Genomic DNA, 24,065 nt, shown 5'->3' on the forward strand with positions numbered 1-24,065 from the left:
TTTGAAAAGAAGCTTATCTTGTGTTTTTAGGACTGATAGGATTTACAGATGATTCCTTGGACTCTTTAAACCAATTAGGATAAGTGCCCTAAAATGTGATCAGTCTTTGATAGTTCCAGTGGCTGTCGTAGCGGTCGTTTCCATATGCACTATTTAATGTTGAATTTTAACAAAATCTTTTCAGTATCAGATCAATGGAATGATCTTCGTTCAATGCTCTGATTCCCCTCTTTACAACGGGACAGAGTAGAATATCTCCAGAAGTCTTAAAAATGGCACTGCATGATGGAACCAGCAGAGGTTCAACCCAATTTTCTGAGATTTTTCTATACAAAAAGTGTTTCTTTGCATAAACGTTCTTGCCTAATTTCAATATTAAGGAGTTAAGTTTTCTAGCTGAGATCCTTCCATCGTAACCAGTAATCCCTACTGGTTCTCTGGTTAGTGAAGAGCAGGTCTCTGAACCAGCTTTTATCCATTGACATGAAGTCTAGAAAGAGAGGCTTATAACTGAGCATTTGAAAGTTTCATTTATTACCTTCATTTTGACTGTTAGGATGCTCTCCTAGCCTTTTGTAATCCCAGCAGCGAGCCTTGAATCTCCTTCAGGAGTGCTCATGATCCTCTGTGCACTGATATCCCTTTGAAAGATACACCTGTCTGGTTAGTTAGATTCCAGCAAGCACGTCTTCATATTTGTCTGAGGTTTTCAGGTATTAATTTTTTTTGCCTGAAATTTCTTATTATCCAAATGTCTGAAGATGCGCTTTTTTAGTGTACTCGTATAAAGAGCATAAATAATTGGCATTCTGCTTAAATTCTCATTGTTCTAACTCCAGAGACAAATAGAAACTATAGGAAAAACTACCCTAGTTATGACTGCCTAAGATAAATTATTTTATGCATTTCTTCACATTATTTTTCCTTTTACTGTTTTTTTTTTTTTTTTTCTCAAATTAACTGAATCCATGATTGGGTAAAAGATTTAAAATAGCTTTTACTCCTGCTGCAATAAAACAAAGCATTGCATTATTAACTGTGTTTACATTTTGTATTTGAAATCTTAAGGGCAATAGGTACAAAATTATACAGTACAAGAATTTATTTTCGGTGTCATCATTAGTATGTAATTAGGTGGACTATTTAAGTTGCAAATTGAGGGGAAAAAAACATTTACTGCTTTCATTGTAAAGATTGTGCTGATATCTGCTAGTATTTGAGCAGCAACAGCCATTTTTGAATATCCTTTATGATCCTTTTCAACTTTACTGCTTATGTTCTATTGCCGGTAAATAGCTAAAACATCTGCTTTAAATGTTTAAAATTTTTCTTGTGTGATCTCTAATCTGTGTTCGTTTTCTTGGAAAGTTAAGAAAAAACCCTCTTATCCACATAAGTCATCTTAGTCTTCAATAGTACAAGGCTATAATGTGGTTTAGAATTTCAAATGGATTATAAATGAATTCCTAGCTACTTAAGGATTGCTTTCTTCAATATAGTGGTGAGTGTGTTTCTTGTTTAAGGGGGGGAAAACAATTATGATGAGTCCTGGTCACAATTAGAAAAGATGGGAATGAAGAATATGATTCTGGACAATGCTGTGTAACTTGAAGAATGACACTGCAATTATAGGAATTCTCTATTACTAAAGACCAAAGATTTTCCTTGATTTCTTAAATAACGGTTTTACTTGCGTTGTATCAAGCGATGCTTTGAGAGTATTTCAAAGCCACTCAGTCTTATGGTTTAGTAAGTGTAATAAGTTTGTCATGCTTCCTTGATAACCTCCAAAAGGAAGGAACTGTTTGTTTTCCTGTATAGGAAACAAACAGGATACAGAACACTTAATAGACAAGCCAAGAAGCACAGAGCATATTTGCAAAGCTATTAGGTTGGTTATTGTTGCCTTTTGAGTTGTTGCATTTTAATTCTAATTAGAGTTGTTCTGTGTCATAACACAGTTGAAATGTGACATCTCTTCCTTTTTTCCTTTGGGGTAACGCATAGCAATGCGTGCTGTGAGCATGCTGCAAGGAGGAATTGATCTGTATCGTGGAATTAAAAAGACTGGGTTTTTTTGGCTTTGACTATGGAGAGAGTCAACCCAAAATCCGGGATGTGACAAAGTATACTTCTGAATGTTTTGTCAGTGCCAAGCATAAGAGATCTAGAGCCAATAATATTTTTTTCATTATTTATGCTACAATTAGCTTTCGTGCAAAAAGTCGAAGAACGGCAGATGAACAGGCTGGAGAGCAAACTGTGTTTTGCTCCAGTCACACCAACTGGTCAGCCTTGTGCTGTAGCGTGAAACAGCAGAGCAATTAAAGGACATCTCTGTGGGTTAGCAGCAGTACAAATTGAGCTTGTATGCGGATATGCTTGTCATTAGTAGGAGCTCAAGATAGTTTATTCGGTTCTCCTAGTTAACTCTCTGTTTCCCTTGCTGCATATGTGCTTTCCTTTGAGGTAATGCATCTTTTCTCTGTTTGAAGCTGAGATTAGTTTTGACTCTTAATGAAGGTCTAGTTTTGACAGTGCTAAAAGAAATCATTGAGAGATGACGTTCATCCACTCAAAAATTGAAACAACGATGTGGTGGTGGATCCCTTAAAACATAGCCTGGATTTCTTACTGCCTTTGAGAGCCAGATTGACAGTTCATGCATCTCACACTTGAGCCTCCTTTCACTTTGCCCATGTGGCTGATGTTACCTGACTCACAGGCTGTAGAGCTGTAAGCTCGATGAGAGTTTGAGGATATGTTTTGATGAAAAGACAGCTGAGCCGGTGTAGAGCTCCATGCTGAAAGGGGTAATTTCAGCAAGCTGAATCAGACCTTTAGTGACAGAACGTTAACCAAGCAAAACCAGTGATCATCCCTTCAGCAGCAACAGGCGTTTAGGCTGCCTCAGCTGCTCTCCCACATTGCACCCAGAGAAGAGGAGCCTGGAAGTCGGCAATGGTGATTTGTGTGAAGCTGGATCTGTTTTGGAAAGGCAAAGCTCTCTGGCTTTGCTGTGTAAGTAACTTTTCTGTTGTGCTCCGGCACCTTTTTATCAAACTCTAGAAAACTGCTTTTGTTTTGCCATGACCTCTCAAAACTCGTCATGTGATGATGCAACATGACCTGACTTTTGGGTGAAGATTAAAAAACCCCTGACTATTTTTATCTTAACTTCCAAATCTCATTAACAGCAAGTTTGATACTACTATGTATAGCATTCCCTCTCCTTGAGGTCTCTAAAGCCTTTCACTTGCAAGGCTAAATATATATATAATATATTCTCATGGGAGACTTCAACCACCCTGACATCTGCTGGGAAGACAGCACAGCTAGGCACAAACAGTCAAAGAGGTTCCTGCAAAGCATTGATGATAATTTCTTGACTCAGGTGGTGGAGACGCCAACGAGGAGAGGTGCAATGCTAGACCTTGTACTAACAAACAAAGAAGGTCTAGTTGGAGAGGTGAAGGTGTTGGGGGCAGCCTTGGCTGCAGTGACCATGAGATGGTGGAGTTCAGGATCCTACGAGGAGGGAGCAGGGCAATAAGTAGGATTGCAACGTTGGACTTCAGGAGAGCTAACTTTGGCCTCTTCAGGGACCTACTTAGGGGAATCTCCTGGGGTAGGGCCCTAGAAGGAAGAGGGGTCCAAGAAAGCTGGTTAATATTCAAGCATCACTTCCTCCAGGCTCAAGATCAGTGCATCCCTCTGAGGAAGAAGTCGAGCAAAGCGGGCAGGAGACCTGCATGGATGAGCAAGGAACTCCTGGCCAAACTCCAGCAGAAGAAGGAAGTGTACAGAATGTGGAAAAGGGGACAGGCCACTTGGGAGGAATACAGGGACGTTGTCAGAGCGTGCAGGGATGCGACAAGGAAGGCTAAGGCCCAGTTGGAATTAAATCTGGCAAGGGATGTCAAGGACAACAAGAAGGCCTGCTTCAAATACATCAATAGCAAAAGGAAGACTAGGGAAAACGTGGGCCCGCTGCTGAATGGGGCGGGTGCCCTGGTGACGAAGGATACAGAGAAGGCAGAGTTGCTGAATGCTGCCTTTGTTTCAGTCTTCACTGCTAAGGCCAGTCCTGAGGAATTGCAGACCTTGGAGACAAGAGAGGAAGGCTGGAGAAAGGAAGACTCTCCCTTGGTGGAGGAGGATCAGGTTAGAGCTCTTTTGTCCAAACTTGACATCCATAAATCCATGGGCCCCGATGGGATGCATCCACGAGTGCTGAGGGAGCTGGCGGATGTTATTGCTAGGCCACTCTCCATCCTCTTGGAAAGGTCCTGGAGATCAGGAGAGGTGCCTGAGGACTGGAAGAAAGCCAATGTCACACCAGTCTTCCAAAAGGGTAAGAAGGTGGAGCCAGGAAACTACAGGCCTGTCAGCCTCACCTCCATCCCTGGCAAGGTGATGGAACAGCTCCTCCTGAAGGTCATCACTAAGCATCTGGGGGACAAGAAGGTGATCAGGAGTAGTCAGCATGGATTCACCAAAGGGAAATCATGCTTGACCAATCTGATGGCCTTCTATGACGGAATGACTGGCTGAGTAGATGAGGGCAGAGCAGTGGATGTTGTCTACCTGGACTTCAGCAAGGCTTTTGACACTGTCTCCCATCATATCCTCCTAGGTAAGGTCAGGAAGTGTGGGCTAGACGAGTGGACGGTGAGGTGGCTTGAGAACTGGCTGGATAGCAGAGCTCAGAGGGTTGTGGTCAGTGGCGCAGAGTCAAGTTGGAGGCCTGTGGCTAGTGGTGTCCCCCAGGGGTCAGTCCTGGGTCCAGTCTTGTTCAATATATTCCTCAATGACCTTGAGGAAGGGACAGAGTGCCCCCTCAGCAAGTTTGCTGATGATCCTAAACTGGGGGGAGAGGCTAACACACCAGAAGACTGTGCTGCCCTTGAGAGGGACCTGGAGAGGCTGGAGAGGTGGGCGGAGAGGAACCTCCTGAAGTTCCCCAAAGGCAAGTGCAAGGTCCTGCACCTAGGCAGGAATAATCCCATGCACCAGGGCAGGCTGGGGGTGGACCTGCTGGAAAGTAGCTCTGCCGAGAAGGACCTGGGGGAGTTCTGGTGGACAACAAGTTAAACATGAGCCAGCAGTGTGCTCTTGTGGCCAAGAAGGCCAATGGGATCCTGGGGTGCATTAGGCAGAGTGTTGCCAGCGGGTCAAGGGAGGTGGTGATATCCCCCTCTCCTCAGCCCTGGGGAGGCCTCACCTGGAGTACTGTGTCCAGTTCTGGGCTCCCCAGGACAAGAGAGACATGGCACTCCTGGAGAGAGTCCAGCGGAGGGCTACCAAGATGATTAGAGGGCTGGAGCATCTCTCCTATGAAGAAAGACTGCAAGAGCTGGGCCTGTTCAGCCTGGAGAAGAGAAGATTGAGAGGCGATCTCATCAACGTGTACAAGTATCTGAAGGGGGAGTGTCAAGAGGACAGGGGCAGCCTCTTCTCCGTGGTGCCCAGTGACAGGACAAGAGGCAATGGGCATAAGCTGAACCACAGGAAGTTCCATCTGAACCTGAGAAAAAACTTCTTCACTGTGAGGGTGACAGAGCATTGGAACAGGTTGCCCGGAGAGGTAGTGGAGTCTCCTTCGCTGGAGCTATTCAAAACCCGTCTGGATGTGATCCTGGGCAATATGCTCTAGAGGGCCCTGCTTGAGCAGGGGGGTTGGACTAGATGATCTCCAGAGGTCCCTTCCAACCTAAACGATTCTGTGATTCTGTAAATGAAATAATGTGATGCATGTGCTTCCCATGTTTCCTTTTTTTTTTTCTTTTTTTTTTTTCCCCCCTCTGCTTGCTGTTAAGGCAGTGGTGGGGATGGGAAAGAAGATTGGCGTGTTAAAATGGCAGCCAAATGATTAGATTTCTCCAAAATTAATTTTATCGTCTTGAGCTCTTAAATATATCTTTAAAGAAGAAATTAAAATGGAAAGATTATCTGTTGTGATGCCATATTGATAGCTTTGGGAGCAGAAAACTTTATTTCATTAAAACCAAAAAAGTCTATTGACTGGAATCAGACAGTTATGTCACTATTTTTCCTCTTCAAATTATGGCTTGATTGGATTAATTGCTAACTTTGCAGTTGTTTTAAAAGAGACACATCAATTATTGGTCTTTGGAATTGTCAAGATGCTTACGCTCACTAAAAATGCTTTCTTACAAATGAGTTGTTCTGCTTTGAGTGCTTAATGTGGACTTTTTTTTTTGGTAAGGAGCAATTGAATTTGTTGATTCTGTCTGCTCAAAAATATGAGGTTTATTTTCTAAAGGAAGGGAGACTCAGAAGCTGAGATATTGCCAGTTGCTTTCTTTTTACACTTCACTTCTTGCTTTTTGACGTAGAATATTGAGCTTGCAATTTTTTGGAGAAACAGTATAAGATATACCTTAGTGTGTGGGGTTTTTTTTTTTTTTGCCAACTCTTAGCACCTCAGTTTGAATGAGTAAAGGTAAATGATTGCTCTTCAAAACATTTTTAATCAAAGTGTTACCACACACTGAATGTGCCCTAATTGCCTAGGAAATCAGAAGAATTTAATTATTTTTGCGAACAGTGTGTGCAGCAGATTCCTTACCGTATGGTTCGCTGTAACGTAGTCGGCAGTAGAAGGGGCAGTACAGGCACTGCAACGTTGGCGGTTTGGTGCGAGTGCCTGGCCTGGAGCCTGAGGGGGCTTTTTGGCTAAGGAAGAAGCACTGGGGTGAAACTCCAGATCTCCCAGGCCAGATTTTAGTGGTGGTGATTTCCTTTAGCGTGGTAAAGGGGAGTTAAGGGAGCTGATACATATTTAGGGGGAATGCAGTATTGCAAGTTACCGTTTCCTGATATACACTTAGAGTTAGCGTGACCAAATTAAACTTAAAGACTCTATGTAGTCATATTTTGGAAAGTCCGTATGTACTGTTGTGATTATGGTTGTGCGCCCTACATCCCTGGAGGATAAGTCGTCACAGGAGCTGAACTGCTTCTGGACTTGCATGCTGGTGAAGCATGAGAAATAAGCAGGGGTCCTGCAAACCAGCGATACAGGAGTTAGTGGTTGTGTAGCTCAGCTACGCCAAAAGGCCATCTGGGGACTGCCTTCAAACGTACATGAAGAAACTATTGTAGATACTCTTTCTAGTCACACAGAGATATTTGAAACAACTAAAATACCTTTCCAGAACGCCTCCCTCTTTGTCATGTTATTGTTCTGTGTACGTTCTTCAGATGCTCTTGTCCTCCAGCCTTAAAAGAAGTGGAAATTCTTGTTTAAAAATAGAGAAGGCCCTGTTCAGAGAGAGGAGACTCTGAATCTTTTTGCGCTTCTGCGCATCATGCAGAAGTGGATAAGGGGCAAGCCCCAGATTTTATGTTTTTGGGAGGCTGCCTTAAAAGGAGGAAGGAGAATTTTTTGGATTGAAGAGAGGCAGGCAGCTGTGCCTTCCCTTTCTGTGCCTGATTCTCGTTAACACACACTTCAGTAAAGGCTTCTATTTCTGGTCTTTGTCTGTTAATTATGCTCAAGTCTAAAACAGTTTGGATCCACCTAAAATGCGGTGCCAAAAATGTGGGAACGTTCCATTTCGGTTTAATATGACTTAGTTGAGACACACAAATCTGTATCTCTTTGTATATTCATACTGAGTTAAAACTATATAGAGATGTGCTAGTTTCAGAGACTTTCAAAAATAGGTGATTCTGAGCAATTTAGTATTACGTGTATGTCATTAGTTTGGTAGTTTCAAACAATTTTTTTAAAAAACAGAGTTGGTTGCTTGTTTTTTCTGTTTAGTCTTTTGTCTTCCAGATCCATAGCTAAAAATTAACGTCAAAGATCTAACTAAAATCAGATCTCTTCCTTTGCTGTAAATTTTGAAGCATTTTATAGAAGCAATAAGATGTTGACATTCTAATAAATTATAAATTACAAAATAATCCAATTTTTACTTTAAAAATTCTCAGCTGTTTACTGTGTCTTGGCTTAATGTTACTTCAAGAGCTAATTCTAAGACTGTCAGAGTTTATAATGGAATGCTAATAAGTCCTTAACTAAGACAGCCCAACCAAGCATTCTAGCAAATGTCTGTAAAATGCCAGTTTTGTGCATTTAAAAAAAAAAAAAAAAAGAAAGAAAGAAAGCATAAGCCATTTTTCATGTTAAAAGTTGTAAAGTGTGCCAGTGGGGGCTTGAGACTCATTGCGTGAAGCTGAATAACTTGGTTGGGCATCCCATTAAGTTAATTTTTTCTCTTCATTTGAGCAGTTTTAGGGGTTTTATTGCTGTTAAATTGCTCTTTTTCAAATTATCTGCACTTCAAAGGAAGTCAAAGAGCTTTGTTGAACAGTAATTTTGTCCATCTTCAGCCTTACTCTGCTCCTAAGCTTTGCTGGACTAATTTGCACCTTTAGGGCAAAAAACCTTTTTTCCAAATGAGTATTAAATGCTCACCTAATTGTTTGGTTATTCTGAGATCCTGGAAAGGAAGATTTTGTTTAAAGGCTGTTGTAGAAGGAAATAGGGTCTCAAGGTGGGCTGATGGGACAGAGGAAGAAGATTCTAGCTTTGGTTCCTTGTGCTTTACCCAGGAGAGAGAAACTGGAGTTAAGTGATTCATCTAGATTCACGCTTTGGAAGCCACTTCGTATCGTCTGCTTTTCATATTATCTTTATAATTACAGAGCATATGATTCAGTTTTAGTAACATCCTGCCCTTGAATCGTAGTATGTGTGCGTGCGTAGTTTCATATAGAGGATTTTACGCAGCTGATGCAAACATAGGTTCTTTTTTTTAATTATTATTATTTTTTCTGTGGTTGCATGGGCTCCATTAGCACATGGCAAAGGAAGCTGTTTGCAGGGTACATCCTAGCAGTGCATGAAGAAGCAGCTGCTCCCAAAGCAGGTTCTAGGTGTACTCGTGGGAGGGTAGAGTTTTTCAAACTTCCCTCGCGGAGCAGTGGTGATCTGAGCAGCGTTGGGGAGCTATGTTGTCAAACACGTTCTCTGATGGAAGACTTGTTGGCTCTTTAATACTAATTTTGATATCAACTGTTTAATAGGAAATGGATGGAGCTTTAGCGAAATTCATGTACAGCTAGCCCATCAGACAGATGTTCCCAAGGCCAGAACACGTTAAGTGCATGTTGGGATGCTCACAAAGTTATCTCTTTATGCGCCGTTGTTTTCAGAAACTTCTGAAATGAGGTGGCTGTTTACAGCAATGAGGGCTGGCTAGTATTTGTCATGGTTGGGGAGCTTGACCAGTTCTCTTCAAATCGAAAGCTGATCTGATTTAATTTCATTGTGCATCATCCAGAGGCATTTCTCTACTTGGAACTGAAGAAGTTTGACTTTTGCCAAGCTGTGTGATCAGCATGGGATGTAGACGTCTCAATAAAGGTATTTGATAGCAGAGGGCATGCAAGGGAAGTCTGTGTCTCTGAGCATGTGACACAATTTAGTTTTACAGAAAGTTAACTCTTCTTTAGCAGGGGTTGAAACCCTTTGACTTAGTTTCCTGTTGCATCCATGCCACTCCACTTTTTTAAAAAGTATCTAACGCCAATAAAACATCCTCCAAAAATAAGTACAAACCTAAAGCTGCCAACTGCTGAAACTAATCGTTGATGTGAATTGCCAAAGAGATGAGGATGATTGTTTTTTATTGGAAATTGGTCAGTAACTGTCATTACGAGAAATCTATGGCTTTTATGATACCATCTCATTTCACTATTGGATTAGTTTCAGTTCTCTTTCTCAGGGCTAATGCACTATGGCACAGATTTCTGAGACTCTGAGAATAAAGTTGAGGCAAATATACTTTTTTTGCCCATGTAAAAATCTGTGCAATTATTTCACTGACGCAGGGACCAGACAGTTCTACTGGGGGGGAGGCGCTGAACATGGCAGAAGAGATGTGCCTGATACTAGCCTTGTGATTAAATTTGTTATATTTGGGTGAATTATGAGCTGCTTAGAATTGCATTTTTCAGAACCTTGTTAACTTGACAGCTAAAGTCTCCAGGACTCTCCATGTTGAAATCAGGTTTAAGATGTGAAATCATATGGGTTTTTCCGTAAGCTGCCTTCATCTAAACTTGAACCTCTTTTACGCTCGTGATTTAAAGAGAAGTCTCTGAAAAGGACGGCCATTTCCCTGCAGAGGCTGTTGGTGTGGGTTAGTGGTTTCTGGGACTGCCAAAGTAGAGTTATCTTGATCCCATTGCACTAGGTTTCAGAGTCAGTCATTGGCCTTGATGGAAAGTAAATCTGTTCCTGACATCTCCAGGATCGTTGCTAGGGGATCTATAGATACCTTTGACAAGAAGGCTATCATCAGAGTGGTATTCAAAGTGGTATCCAGAGCTTTTGGATCTTTTTTCAGTGGCCCTGTAGTCACTATATGAAGGACTCAAAAAAAAAAAAAAAAAAAAAAAAAAAAAAACCCGACACACTGGTAACTGTACTTGTGTGGGCACACTGCTCTGAGTGCCCGTGGTATAGCTGAGCCTGTGCGCTGTCAGAGGTTATTCGTCCGCAGCCAGAACTGTTGAACTGTAGAGCCTACGTGTACGTTTACTTCGTCTTCGTCTTACCTTCTCGGTAGCGATCCTGTGATGGCAGCTGCACTGAGGCTCTGTAGTTGAGTAGCAGTTGGAATAACGCTGGGCCTGCTCATTTCTGTGTGTTCGTGCTGAGTGCTAGGTAGGGGAGGAGATTGTGAACTGTCCTTATGAATAAGTTTAAAAAAAAAAAAAAAAAGAAAAAAAAAAAGAAAAAGGCTTTCAAGTGATAAGCTGCCTCTTCAGCCGGTATGAATGTTTATGTATGCTGCTTACTTTGAGGATTTTATTTGGTCTTGCTGACACTAAGGCTTTAGAGCTGGTTTATGGGTTGCAGCGAATAGTGGTGAGATGCTGTGGGTTGGATGGCGATTACAGTATACAGCAATGGCTTTAATAAAATAGGCTTTTATGTATGCCGGACAGGATGCAGCCCTGTGTTGTTCTAAGGGACTGCAACAGCTTTGGCCTGGTGCAGTTGCTTTGTCTGCTTCTTTGTGAGGCCTTTTTTACGATCATGTATGGAGCATAATCTTTTAACTACTGATTTTATTAAAAGTTTCGATTTTCTTTTAATTGCTTAGGACACCTGATGATCTCTCAAGGCAAATTGTGGCTCTGCAACAAAGGGAGCTTGTGCTGAAAGAACAGAACTCCACCATCACAAACAGGTAAGTGATGTCAATAATGGATGTTGTGCAGCAAGATGCTGTCGTATTAAAACATATAGAGTGAAAACAAGGACTGCAGCCTGAGAGGATGGCTCTTTAGATTTCCCTGCTGTTCCAAGGAGCCTTCTGTACTATCACTGCCTTTCCCATATTGATGATGAGTTTTTGCTTGCTTAAATCCTTGCAGGAAGAAAAAGATGAACTGTGGGAGGAGGCAGTGAACAGTTTATGCAGCTTTATTTTATGAGCTGAAATGTTTGCAAGGGAAAGTAAGCTGCTTTCCCAGACTATCTCATCTGGAAAGGGAATATCAAAGCAGAACGTGCAAAGTAGTCACCTGGGTGTGGGAAGGGAGTAAGAGCCCTCAGGATTGTCATTTGGCTAGTGAGAGGATCAGTTTATAGAGATGGGGGGGGATAGTACGTTTCCGATTTCAGTGGTACAGTACTGTTAGACTTTGGGAGGAGCAGTCTGTTTAAATAGAGCAGGGTATGTGTTTGGAGCTGGCTAGATTCTGGTACAACTAGAGGGTGTCTAAGCTTTTGTCCTAGCGTAGGAGTGAATATCTCATAAGGCAAATTAATTTGTCTGCTAGAGCTTAACTTTCCAGACTGCGTTGGGTACACATAAGATTTCTTAACACAGTTGCATATTGTGCCAGAAAGCGCTTCTCATCCTCGGTGCACATATTCTTGTTTCCCCCACTTTTATTTCCTTGCATTAGGAAAAGGTTGTCTGTTCTTCTGAAAAGCAACACCTCTATCTTCCAAAAAGGCTGCGTGCGTTGCCAAGGTGTTAGCCGATTTCTCTAAGCAACAGAAATGTGCAGCACTTCCAGCTTTGGTATAAACATGTGGAACGCAAAGCGGTCAAGTACTGTGCAGTTCAGCATTGGTTAAGCTTTCTTAGTTTACCTTGTGCTGCATTTGCTACTGTATCTCCTGAAGTACGTGGTAGATTTTTGACTCAAGAGATGAGTCTTCTCTGGGCTCTGCCTTACCAATGATGAGCAGAAGTCGAGCTGTTTAAAGCTTGGAGTTTGCTGTTACTGTTAGTGAAACAGTTTAGGCAGTTGTAAAATTGTTAGCCAAGTGTAAATTCCCATGAGTGCAGCCAGCTAAATTGTTTTGTGGTTTTTGCGAAGAAGCTTAAATGGGGAAAAAAATACTAGCAATATAAAAAAGACATTTCATATATTAAAAATAAACCAAGCAAACCCCCAAACCCACAGTTGATCAAATGACCAAATAAAAGGATGGTGGTAAAGTTTAACAGTTATTGATTTTTGGTTTTTGCAGGCTGCCTCTCGCAGCCTGTCAGAGAAATGCTTTTGCTGAATTTATTAATAGCCAGGGGGAGTTGTCTGTGTTGAAAAAGCAGCCTTTTGGTAGTGCCTGTTCATGCTGGATGTAATTGTGCCAATCTAGTTTAAAAATAAAAACATGATTAAGATAACTTTTTGATTTCAAGTGAAATGGGCCGTAAAGCTGTTTAAAATTCTAACATTTTCTTGGTGCGATGCTGTATGTGTCATTTCCAAAACTGACAATTTCAGCTTTCTTCTGTCACGTACCTTATTCTGTCTTAAAATGTAGGCAATAAGATACATTTTTAAAACCTTCTATTACAGATTATTTGAAGGTTCCCAGGAGAAAGTCTTGAGTCTTTGGAAATAAAACCTTGTTAAAGAAGCAAATCTAATTTTCTCTTTTTCTTTGAATGACATCCCAATTCAGTGGATGGTCTTCTCTTTTGTTTCATAATAGTGTTGAAAATGGTCTATGTATTACAGCAACTTAATATGTGATTATGACTCCCTCTAGTGATTGAGCCCAGCGGTTATTCAGTTTTTTTATTGTTTCTCAACTAAAAGTTCTTTTGCCCATAGTGAAAATGTGTTTTGTCTTCAGTACTGTTGCTCCTAGGCTTGATTTCTAAAGTTGATGGTTATATGTGTATAGAGCTAAGTGCAATACAAAAATAGGAGTTTTTACCTACTGTAAGAAGCTTAGATTTTTTTTTCTTCCTTAAAGTTAACAGTTTTGATGATTTTTTTTTTAAATAATTAACAAAGTTGGCATCTGAATTTGATTTTGGGCAATGAAGTAAAGAATTATGGATAGGCCTGGCTTACCTGTGGCCACAGTGCAAAATGCGGTGTTTAGTAGGAGAGGTTGGAGTGTGATGTTAAAGATGGTCCGTGCCAGTTTAGGCCGCCTGTGGCGCTCTCCTTAGAGCAACAGCCCAGGGTAGGGGTGGGGTGTCTAAGGCTTTACTAGCTCGTTAGCAAACTCTCGCTGGGCCTATGTCCCTCTCCCTCAAATGGCCAGTCTGTGTATGCAGTCTATGCCCAATGAACGTACTTGGGGTCATCCCTGGGCTTTTAAACCTAGCGGAAGGAGTGCCTGAAGGGCTTTTTGCAAGCTGAATAGTCTTTCTCCCCGTCTTTACGCTGCAGTCGGATTGTTATTTAGTGACTGTGGTGGATATTTGCCAGTTACTGTTTGTCTTGCAACCTGGCAAATAGTCCCCAATTTCTTTTTGATGGGGAGAGGCGCTTGCTAGTGAGATAGGAGCTAATTGCTAACGTAGCAGAATAGGGACGGGACTCGGCTCCAGAAAACAGACCAGGTATGGAAAAGATGGCACAAGGGGACAATTTGCGACGTGAGGTCCCGTCCAGTTCTGCAAAACTGGAGAGCTCAGCTGCTTCTCAATGTACTTTAGGTGATCTGGAGAGGAGGCGTTTCGGGTACAAACACACTAATAACAAGGCTTTGTGAATGGCATATGGCTTCACTAAACTGACTAAACTTATTTTGTCTCATACTTTTGAACTACTGTCTGTTTATTATATGCTTCTGTAGTGCCAATATTTCCTTTATTAAAAGGCAATAAAAGGTCATCACACCACAAAAAGGTTACGTGACAACTCAGCCTTTGCATTGATTTCTTTTTTTTTTTTAACTCGTCTTGTTTTTTGGGTTTTGAAGCACAATCTGTGTGTGTGTAGCCTGTGCAATTGCCAGTGTTTGAAGGCCTCCCAGAGATCGAATGATGATGCATATCATGTTTGCTGTATTACTCAGATCGGATGCTTTTAGGCACAGAACCACAGGACTGAATTTCCTGAACAGTAGGTTTAAATCAATTTCTTTTAACAGTGGTTGTTTATATGTTTGAATTGTGTAGACTCCCTCGGAGCTTGCTATGCTTGCTAGGGAGGAAAACCTTCCCGTGGTGCTACATGGGAAAGAGGGAGAGGATCGCTCTTCCACTGAACGCAGCAGCAGCAGCAATTTACCCCTCCTCTCCCCACCGTCAGTATTGCTGAGTAACGTAGCTGAAAGTGCCACTAATACCGCCTGATGGCATCTCACTGCTGTTTCGGAGTGTATTGCTACAGGTTGTGTACAAAGAGTAATTTATACTTCCAGCAGTAACAGCAGGAAGTGTTGTGGAGCTCCATAACTGTAGAATAAAGATAACAGTCCAAAGGTTTGAAGGCCTTAAAGGCTTAGGACCACTTTCATAGCTTGAAGTGTACCTGCTCTGGAGCTTATGAGAAGGTAACGAAGGAAAGGTGTTTAATTAGTGGGTCAGTTTAACTATGCGGCCACTGCAATGCCCTTCATTAGCTTCACGCTCTGGGGGGAAAAGTGTTTGTAATGTTATAGGCTTGCTGGATTGCAGTATTCTTTTTCAGGGAGAGATGACAGTTGTAGCTTATGTCATGGAGAGCCTACAAAAAAAGCTACAGGCTTTTGTCTTATGGAAAAATCATGTAGTAGTGATACTAAAGTGTTTGTTTTATGCTTTTAGTATGAAAAGTTGCATGTTTATTTTTCCAACATCCTATCTGGATATTTAAAGTCTCTGGAGAAATTTTCTCAAACAAATTTCATGGCAAAGGGTTCCAGAGTTTGAAGTGTGAGAGGAAAACGGTCCTTCCTATCGTTATGGTCCTTTGAGGTGGCTAAGCATGATGGAGTGACTCTGCTTACAGTTTGAGTTGGGTCCTCCCTATTGGGAGTTCTTGCTTCGACTCTGAAAGGTGGGCTCTGAAAAATTGATTTTGGGGAGCTATCATCTGGCTACTTATGGTTTCTCCCAGTGTGATCACGTATTTTTTTTTTTTTTTTTCTAATTTTGCTCTTGCTGTCTTTGTGCAATACCAGCCTTGGACTGTTGAGGTGTCTTGTAGCAACTCAGATGCAAGGAAACACATTGGTAATGACAGTATCCTGCACAGAATGAAGAGCATGAGAAGAAAAACAGAAAAGCAGCAAAGGATCTTGGAGTGTTATTCCTGTCACCTAGTGTCAGAAACCCAGCTGTGGGTTTTGACTTATAGTTTCATATGTGAAAAGGAATACTTAGAATATGATTGTAAAAATATTTCCCTTCTCCAAGTGCCTACAGAGCTCTGTTCAGAGATGTGTTTGTTAACCACATTTATTAAACATGTAAAGCTGATTTACCCAAACAACTTGCTATGTGTGTTATCTCTTAAAAATGAAATAAAAAACAAAGCATTGAAGGCTGGGGAACATAGATGGCAAACTGAACAGAAAATGGTTTTGAATTAGGCAGTGGTTTTTTTTGTTTTTTTTTAAACAACAATAAATGAGTGATAATAAGCTAGGAGCTGCCCATCTCGACAAGTGCTGTTAGCTCAGAAGTGTGTCATAAATCCACTGCCCATCTCCTCGCTTCCTTGCATATCCCAAAGAGCGTCAGTCACAAATATAAATGGAGCCTGTCAGAATTTCTCCCCTAATCTTCTGGAAAGTTGGACAGAAGTTTAATTACAGTGAAATGTCTTTTATCTGACAGAGAGAGAAGTGCTGGCTTTTCAATAGGTTTTGTGATTTATTTTGTGATCAAAAGAAGCACTTAATGTGTAATATAGGACAAGGTAGGGATTTTTTCCTCCTGTGCATCTGTATAGCACGTTGCACCTTGATTTATATGTGGAGGCGTGTGTATGTACCTAATACCAGACAAATGTTTGTTCACAGCGCTTCAGGGCAATATTAAACGCTGGCAGGTTCTACATTAATTTATAGAGTAATTTTATGAAAAAAATGACTACTACATATTGCTAAACCCGTTCTTTTCTTCAAAATTTCTTCAGTGCATTTTTTATACCAGAAAGTAGTTGGTAGTGTCCCATTAAATGACCAATCTACTCTTTCCAAATAAACATTCAGATGGTAAGCTTCCAGGGCAACATGTGGGTTATTCATGACTATAGCTCAGTAGAAATAAAGCTTTTCTGATTCTTTTTTGCCATACAATAGTCCTTAACAGAAAATAGGAAGGCAAAAAATAGTTTAGCCAAGACATTGACTTTTGCTTCCAATTCTAAAAACATGGGGCATTGCCCAGATCTTTGCTTTTCATGATTGTGTCATTTTTAGTCTGATTTCCTGAGGAAGTGAGGCTTATATTACCGTGCTTTGTGTGTGTAAGTGGACGAGATTGCGTATCCTAAACTTTTGAATTTGCTGGTTGTCTTCAGTTAAGTTTGGCAGAAGTTAGAGGTCTCGAAAATAACAAATTCTAGCAAGTTTAATGAAAACAGGCATCCAGCTAAAGGAGAGAAATCCTGCTGGTGCATCGTGAGCTCATCCTCTGTTAAGTATCGGAGGATCCTGCAAGCATAAGAGCCTCTTAAATGTCACATTGACAAAAAGGCTCCTCTCAGAAATCGTGCATCCTTAGACACTGCTCACCCAGCCTTGAGACTGATAGCAAGTGAATGCTATTCTGATGCCACAGTGCCGACACAATCTGTGATTTATGCTATACCAAATTCTCTAGAAGCTCAGCGATATGATGGCATTTGGTAGTACTGTGATGTTGTTGTTGATATGGATGTTGTTTTCATCCTATTGGTATGAAAAAGGGAAGTCAATATTCACCATTTGAGAGGAAAATCCATAGGAAACTGGACTGCTTTATTTTCGAGACATGGAACCAGCTATTCTTTTGCCCTTCTTGAGCTGTTTCAGGGAATACTCAGAGAAAGCCTAACAAACAATTTACATTCGACAGATGTACCTATGCGTATGCCGTCTTTTCAGGTTGGACCTCTGTGGAAACTGAAGTGCAAAACTAGTAGAAATGTTAGCATGTCGTTTCTTACCACATACTAATTATTTGACTGTGCTTTTTGGAGACCAGAACGTTCAAGGAGAATCCATTTAATGTTTTGTTCAGTACTTTGATCACTTCTAATGATTAAAAAGATGGTAAAAGCTGATTAACCTTATTCTTAATTTTAACTTGTTCCAGGATTGTGAGTGACGCTTGGTCTCCATACTAGCATCACTGTTGTTCGTCTGTCATTTTAAAACTAGAATGAGTGATAGCTTTAATTTGTTAGTGCTCCCCTTGAGATCCTGATTTAAATAATCCTGTGGGTATCCAAGTAGTAATGTATATTATTGAAATTGTAATCTCAGCTATGCAGTAGGCAACAGCACAAAAACATTCTCCTTTGAAACTGGTACTAGTATGTCAAGTCTTGAATTCAGCCTGTCTCCAAGCTTTGTTTAGAGCTCTGGGAATTGCAGGGCTTTAAATTTTACAGTGCTGAGGAATTTGTTTTTTATTTACTTTGCAATGTGGCAGTAAGTCTTGAAAAGCTTTATGAGTTGGAAAGGAGAAAGGCCTTTGATTTGGTACTCTCTTTAAAATCAGTCCTTGAAGTCAGAAGGATGGCTCCATGGATCAGGTAGAAGTGTAACCTGAGAAGTCTGGGTTTAACTTCTAGAAAAGCTTTTTGTTTGCTTGAGGTCTGCTGATCCACTTAATTTAGTGACCTGAGTTTCTCATATTCTCACATTCAAGTCCAGAAGACCATATGAACGAAAACAGACCTCCACTCTGGTCCTGTCTAGTCTGCACTTCCTAATTATTTCTAAGGCAAATAAAATACCTTAGTTCATATCTATCCGTACCTATTATGATATGTCTATTTTTGCTCCCTTCTCCTCCCCAACTGCACATCATGTATTTTTGTTTCTTTCGGTATCGTATCTTAAGATCATAGCAGTGGCCATAAATCTTGAACTGTTCCTTTTAAATGTTCTACGGCAGAACTTGTCAACAGTCAAACAAGGTTGTGTAACTATTTTCTGTGTTAATTTGTATATATATACAAATAACTACATTACAGTTTTCTTGAGCAGTCATGAGAAGCTGCAGTGGGATTGGAGGAAGAATATCTTCATATACTCACATGTACCTGAAAACCATTTTGCAGTTGCCGTAATAACGGGTATGGAAGTCTGTACGTTTTTCTACAGTCTTCTAGGGCATTGGGTAGGCTTCTAGGATGTGTGTATGGGTGTTTTTTTTTTCTTTTTTCTTTTTTTTTTTTTTTGCAACTGCTATGAAGTAGTGTCCAAGTGCTATACAAAATACTGTTTTGTCTTCAAAAAAAAAAAAAAAAAAAAAAGTCAAAATTGTCTTTGCTGGGATATCTTAACCATTTGATTGAATCTGCATATAAATTTTGTTCAGGTCTTACAGCTAATCACTAGTTTAACAATTTCTCATCCAGCTCATGTCAACTGTGGCATGTGACTTCAGTCTGCTCTTAAGAGTATTTCCATTAAAGATTTTCATTTTAATAGTCTCTGTGTTTGCTTGTACGTACATGTGAATGCATAGAACAGAGTGCGATGTATTAAATACTGTAGCAGATAGTTGTTTTGGGGAGCATTTTTAGATCATAGAGATATTTCCCTAATATCAAAGTTTATCATCTGTACAAAAGACATACTGCTTGAAAAATTTAATGGAAAATAAAAAATAAGCTGCCTTGTCTTTTTTAGCTGTGTAAGGCAAAAAAATTGTCAGAAATTGCAGCCCCTCCCCACCAAAAAGCAGCTTTCTTTTGCTGCTCTGAAAGTTAAATGACTAATGTGCATAATTTATTTGAGCATCTGTGCTAAAAACTTGCATACCAAGTTTTAGTTCAATGTGATCAACAATGGCGAAAATTAGGATTTATCATGGAAATGCTGACGGATGTGAACATGTGTAGGCTAAAGCGGTGTCTGACAAACCTTCTTATTGTGCAATGCTAATGATGAAACAATTTTTTTTCTGCTGTAATTGCTTCCCCCCCACACACACACTTAATTTTCTCCTTTTCAAATTTGGTTGTTTTAGTTACACTTCAGATTTGGATTCCTGATTTTTCTGGAATCTGCATAAAACTCCTAAGTTGACTTGTAATATTTCTAAGCGTAAGCTGCCCTAAGCTTCCTGGGTTAGCGATGGGAAGATCGGCGTCCTAGCCGGTGCTTTGCAGTAACGCGCTTGGAACGGAAGATGGTGCCGGCAGCCTTGGCAGCTGCTTTCTCTTTGCTCCCCTCCTCCGCCACGTTTTCTGGCTAGCACAGCCAGGGTGCTGTCACCAGGATTATAAATTCTGGAACCAGTTAGATTAAAAAATGTTACAAATGAGAGGAAAGAAGCAAAAAGCTGCAGAGTATCTTGATGTGAATATGCCTATCTCAGAAAACTCTTTCTGTGGAGAGCTTGGATGCAGCAGCTCTGAAACAGCTTCCGTTGGAGCATCAGGCACTTTGGAGGCATCTGGTTAAGGAAGGAGTAGTTGGTATGGAGGAGGCGAGCGCAGGGACACTGAGCAAGGCCTCGTAAGGAAATTATGCTGATAATATAAAGCCCTATGTCAAGGGTTTGAAAGGTACCGAAGGTGTTTTTGAGCCCTGATAATGTTTCTTCCTTTCTCTGTCCGTACCCACGAGAATTCTTGCTGAAGCAAATTTCTTGAAGGGCGATTCCAAAAGTCAGTCAGGTCACTTAGTTCCTGCGTGGGTATTACCGCGGAGCAACGTAATGTTTATAGTGAGTTCCTCTCTCTCTGTCTCTCTTTTTAATACAGTAGCCGTGTGTTTTCTGGCAATAGTGGTGCAGCCGTGCTCTGTTGCGTAGAGGAGACCCTGAGAATGGCTCAGGGCACGCTCTTTTGCAGGAGCGTGGCCCTCCCTAGGGAAAGAGATGGGTTACAGTTGAAAAGACAGGTGTTTTTTTCCAAGCCTCACTGTAGTTCTTCATCTCCAATGCTTTATGTAGTTTCTTTGCTGCTTTTACTAGTTCATTCAGAGGTTTGCTGGTTGGTTTGTTTGTTTGTTTTAAAAATCTTCTCCCTAGCCCATAGCAATAGGGGAAAAAGGTTTTTTAAAGCAGTCATAGACTCAATGCAGTTTCGGGGGGGGGGGGGGGGGGAAATGCACACAGACTTCTGGTGTTGCTGGCTGACCATGACAGAACCCATCCCATATTTATTCTCTGTATATTTTTACCCAAAGTCGATATTTCTTCATGTAAAACTCCAACCAGTTGGCTTAGGGGGAGTTGTTGGCAACGAGTCCAGTTATGTTATTGCTGGTGGACTTTGAGCATTTTTCACTTTAGCTATATGAGAAATAGCGCATCTTACTTCCTATACTGTAATAGGATCTGACATTTTGAAGGCCCTTTGGGTCTGGATGGTTGGTCAGAATTCTTAGAGCTTGTACATGGTTAGAGTTTGGAACAATGTTCTAGCGAAATGTAATTTCATTTCTTTCATATTTTATGTATGTACTGTTTTTTTTAATGTATTTTTAATATTTCAAACAACCTTCGCATATTCATAGGTTTTAAAATATGCTCTCACTGTTAAGAGAGGAAAATGAGTAAAAATACCAAACTTTCCTTTTATTCAAGCAACAAAAATCAGATTCCTATGAGTGAAATAACCTCTGAAGACGTTTTCTGTTCCTCAGTCAGAAAAAGGTTTTGAAGGGTTTGGGGAAATAAACCAAAATATGTCCCTTTCTGGCTCTACAACTAAGGGATTATCAGATATAGCTTATGGCAATTGCAGTCCATAGAGTCCCAAGTATATGCCTTTAATAAAAGAGAATATACATTGTAAAATGCTATGAGGTTATTTTCAGCTTTTTTTTTTTTTTTGTAATGGGACTCTACTGACAAATTATCACATGTCCATGGATCATCCTAATGAAAAACAACTCTTCTCTTGTATTGGGGGAAATGGAAGTAAAAATTGTCATCAAGGTGTAATGCATTAATTGACTCCTGGAAATCAGAAATATCATTTATGATGATGCATCTTTATCTGCTACAGAAGCAAGACCTAAGTCACTTTGTAGCTGGCAGCATGGAGCAGTGCTGCTTGCTGCCCCACCAGTTGAAAGGATCTGAATCTTGTCTTTGTGCCATCAAGGGTATAATTGCAACACAGGTTGTCTGGCTACATCACCCTTCCAATTTATTGAGTGAACTTGCTCATCTGGGTCTTATTCCTTTGTTTTTCATTCTTACTAGTTTTGCACTGCTGTAGGATTTGAAGCTGGTTGAAGTCAGAGTGCACTGTGATCATTCAGAATAGAATCAGCAAAGCAAGGTTTGCAGGGAGAAGTAATACCTTTTATTAGACCAACTGATAGGATTAGAAGAAAGACATGCATTTGGGCGCACAGCCAATATTTAGGTCTGATGTAGAAGCAGTAGTCTTCCAGCTAAGCGCAGGCTGAGAACAATTGCTCTGAGTTTAACTTGATTAATCAATTAGACAATTTGAGAGAAAAGGTAGTGGGCACGCACGGAGCAGAGGGGGTTGTCAGACAGAAGAGAGGAAAGAGACTATCTGAAGTGTTCTGATACATGATAAAGGCTTGGATACCGTGATAACAAAAATGACAAATAATACAAACTTTCTCCATATAGAAGGAACTTAAAAGTCGATACAGCATGTGTCATATTTTTGCTGGGGCCATATACCAATAAACACCGTGATTCACTGACTCAGCACTGATATGTCAGAGTTGCAATTAAGGGACTAGAACTTCAATTTTATATTAACAGGAAAATATTATTTTTTATACTGTCAATAAAATCATTTTATCATATTGTTTGACTTATCTCCTCTGGGCACTCAGCTGCAGCAGCAAGTCTGAACCTGCCGTTACAATGACTGTTGAATGAGTTTCCCTTCATTTGTCTGAACGTTTTCTAGGATAAAACACGTTTCCTGAGACACAGTATTTCCTCCTCTGGTAGTTGTGAGTACTGTGGGCTGTACTGATGCTGGGCAAGGTCAGCTGCAGATACTGAGCAGGGCAGGGTGGTGGTGTTTTATCAAAATCTGATATAAATCTTGAATAACTGTTTGAAGTTAGTGGGACAGTATAAAGCAGCTTGTTCCATTTATTAAAGAGGAGAGTGTCTTTTCTGTTTTTTGTTATTTTTTTGAAGTATACCTGCTGGTACGTTACCTAGAATCGTTGTGTAGTGTAGAGCACAGTCATGGCTTGGAAGTCTCTAACTTGCCTACTTGATAGTAACATAATTTTTTTTAGCAGCATATTTGACAGTTTTTTCTTCTTGATTACATCCAAGGGGAAAAGAAATGCTGAAAATAAGAGCTATGATTATAAAAACACAAGCAGTAGTGAGGTAACCTCGGGCAAAGCGTTGCCTAAAAATACTTGATGTTTTTAAGCTAATTACATTTTATATTGGCAGTGACCTTTTGGAAACTTTTCATTTACATGGATAGCAGATGCCTCCAAGAAATGCCTTTATGCAAGACAAAATCCATTCTAGTCGTCTTCTCAAGCCAGAATGCAGGCATGTGTATTTTTTGTTGTTTTTTGGCTTTTTTCTGTGTGTTTTTGTTTTATCTGTGTCTGCCCTGAACCTTAGGGAGAGCTTTGTCAGAGGGAGAAGAGGAAAACCTAGGCTGTATCTTCTTACAGAGTTGATTCTTGAAAGTGGGAGGAATGTCTCTGTCTGTAAACAGCAGCACAGGGATGTTCTTGAACTTGCCGAGCAAGCATTGAGCAATGGTACTGAGCAATGCTTAAAGCCAGAGAAAACTTGAAATTCATTCCCGCTCCCTTGTGAAATTTGTGACTCAGTGACAGACTTCAGAATGAGAAAATATGAACCTTGTTTCAATTGTACCTGTAAGTATAAGGCAGAAATTCTTCATTTTTTGCAAGATTTTAACGTGAGTGTTTCTTTTGTGTTAAGGTAGTCAATTCATTTCTTCCCTAAATTAATGTTAAAGTAAGGTCTTGAGCTGAACATAGGAGAGAGAGGCTGGGAGAAGGTTCTGTAATTTCTTTCCCTGTCCTTTGGAGACTGTTCTCTCGTTCTTGAACGAGAACTGGATGAGGACTGTAGGGTGACTCTCGTGGATAGTGCAGCTGTCACTGAGACTAGCAGAAGTTATAGCGTCTTTCTCCTTGTAAATCCAGCTGTCCTGGTCAGATATCATCTGACTTCATTGGTTTTGATGTATTAAAAATAGAGTGGCCTTCTGAGTGACATCTTTGTCATTGTGCACAGACTTCGAAGGAGTTCCTCATGCGCGTAAAGAATTGAATGAAGCTAAGGAGTGAGTGCAGATCTTACCATGTTACCTTAGTTAGGCTAGTTCAATTCATATTTTCCACCACACTCTTAAAAAATAAGTTCCTTCCCTTCTAGTTATCCTGCTTTGGAGAAATATAAGACCATTATTACCTCTGCTACAAGATATTAAACCATGTTCTAGAAATATGACCTGTTCAAAATAGGGCTTTGGGACTTGAGGATTTGAATCCCAAAAGAAGAGGTCTTTTATTAGCTACATCTCCAAATACAAAACTTTATTGTCGTGGAGGCAATTATTGAAGTAAGCCTAGCTATATCCAGTCCAATTTTCCCTCTGCTATTTGGAAAGAAACAAATCTTTCTAACCAAGCATCTGAATCTCCACCTGTCCAAAAAAGT

The 24,065-nt window shown here is 40.5% G+C and overlaps 1 protein-coding gene across 3 annotated transcripts in view; it reads left to right on the forward strand.

Annotated features, from left to right (window-relative positions):
- Positions 1 to 24,065, forward strand: part of MAD1L1 (mitotic arrest deficient 1 like 1) — a 373,922-nt gene that overhangs the window by 29,724 nt on the left and 320,133 nt on the right. For all 3 annotated transcript variants that reach the window (XR_011134664.1, XM_068908329.1, XM_068908330.1), the window contains exon 10: positions 11,148 to 11,234. Coding sequence is in view for 2 of the 3 variants with exons in the window: in XM_068908329.1 (XP_068764430.1) it covers positions 11,148 to 11,234 (87 nt within the window). In the remaining variant the exon portion in view is untranslated. The remainder of the gene's footprint in view (positions 1 to 11,147; positions 11,235 to 24,065) is intronic.

The sequence above is a fragment of the Struthio camelus genome, chromosome 15 (genome assembly GCF_040807025.1).
Source record: "Struthio camelus isolate bStrCam1 chromosome 15, bStrCam1.hap1, whole genome shotgun sequence".
Classification (NCBI taxonomy): domain Eukaryota; kingdom Metazoa; phylum Chordata; class Aves; order Struthioniformes; family Struthionidae; genus Struthio; species Struthio camelus.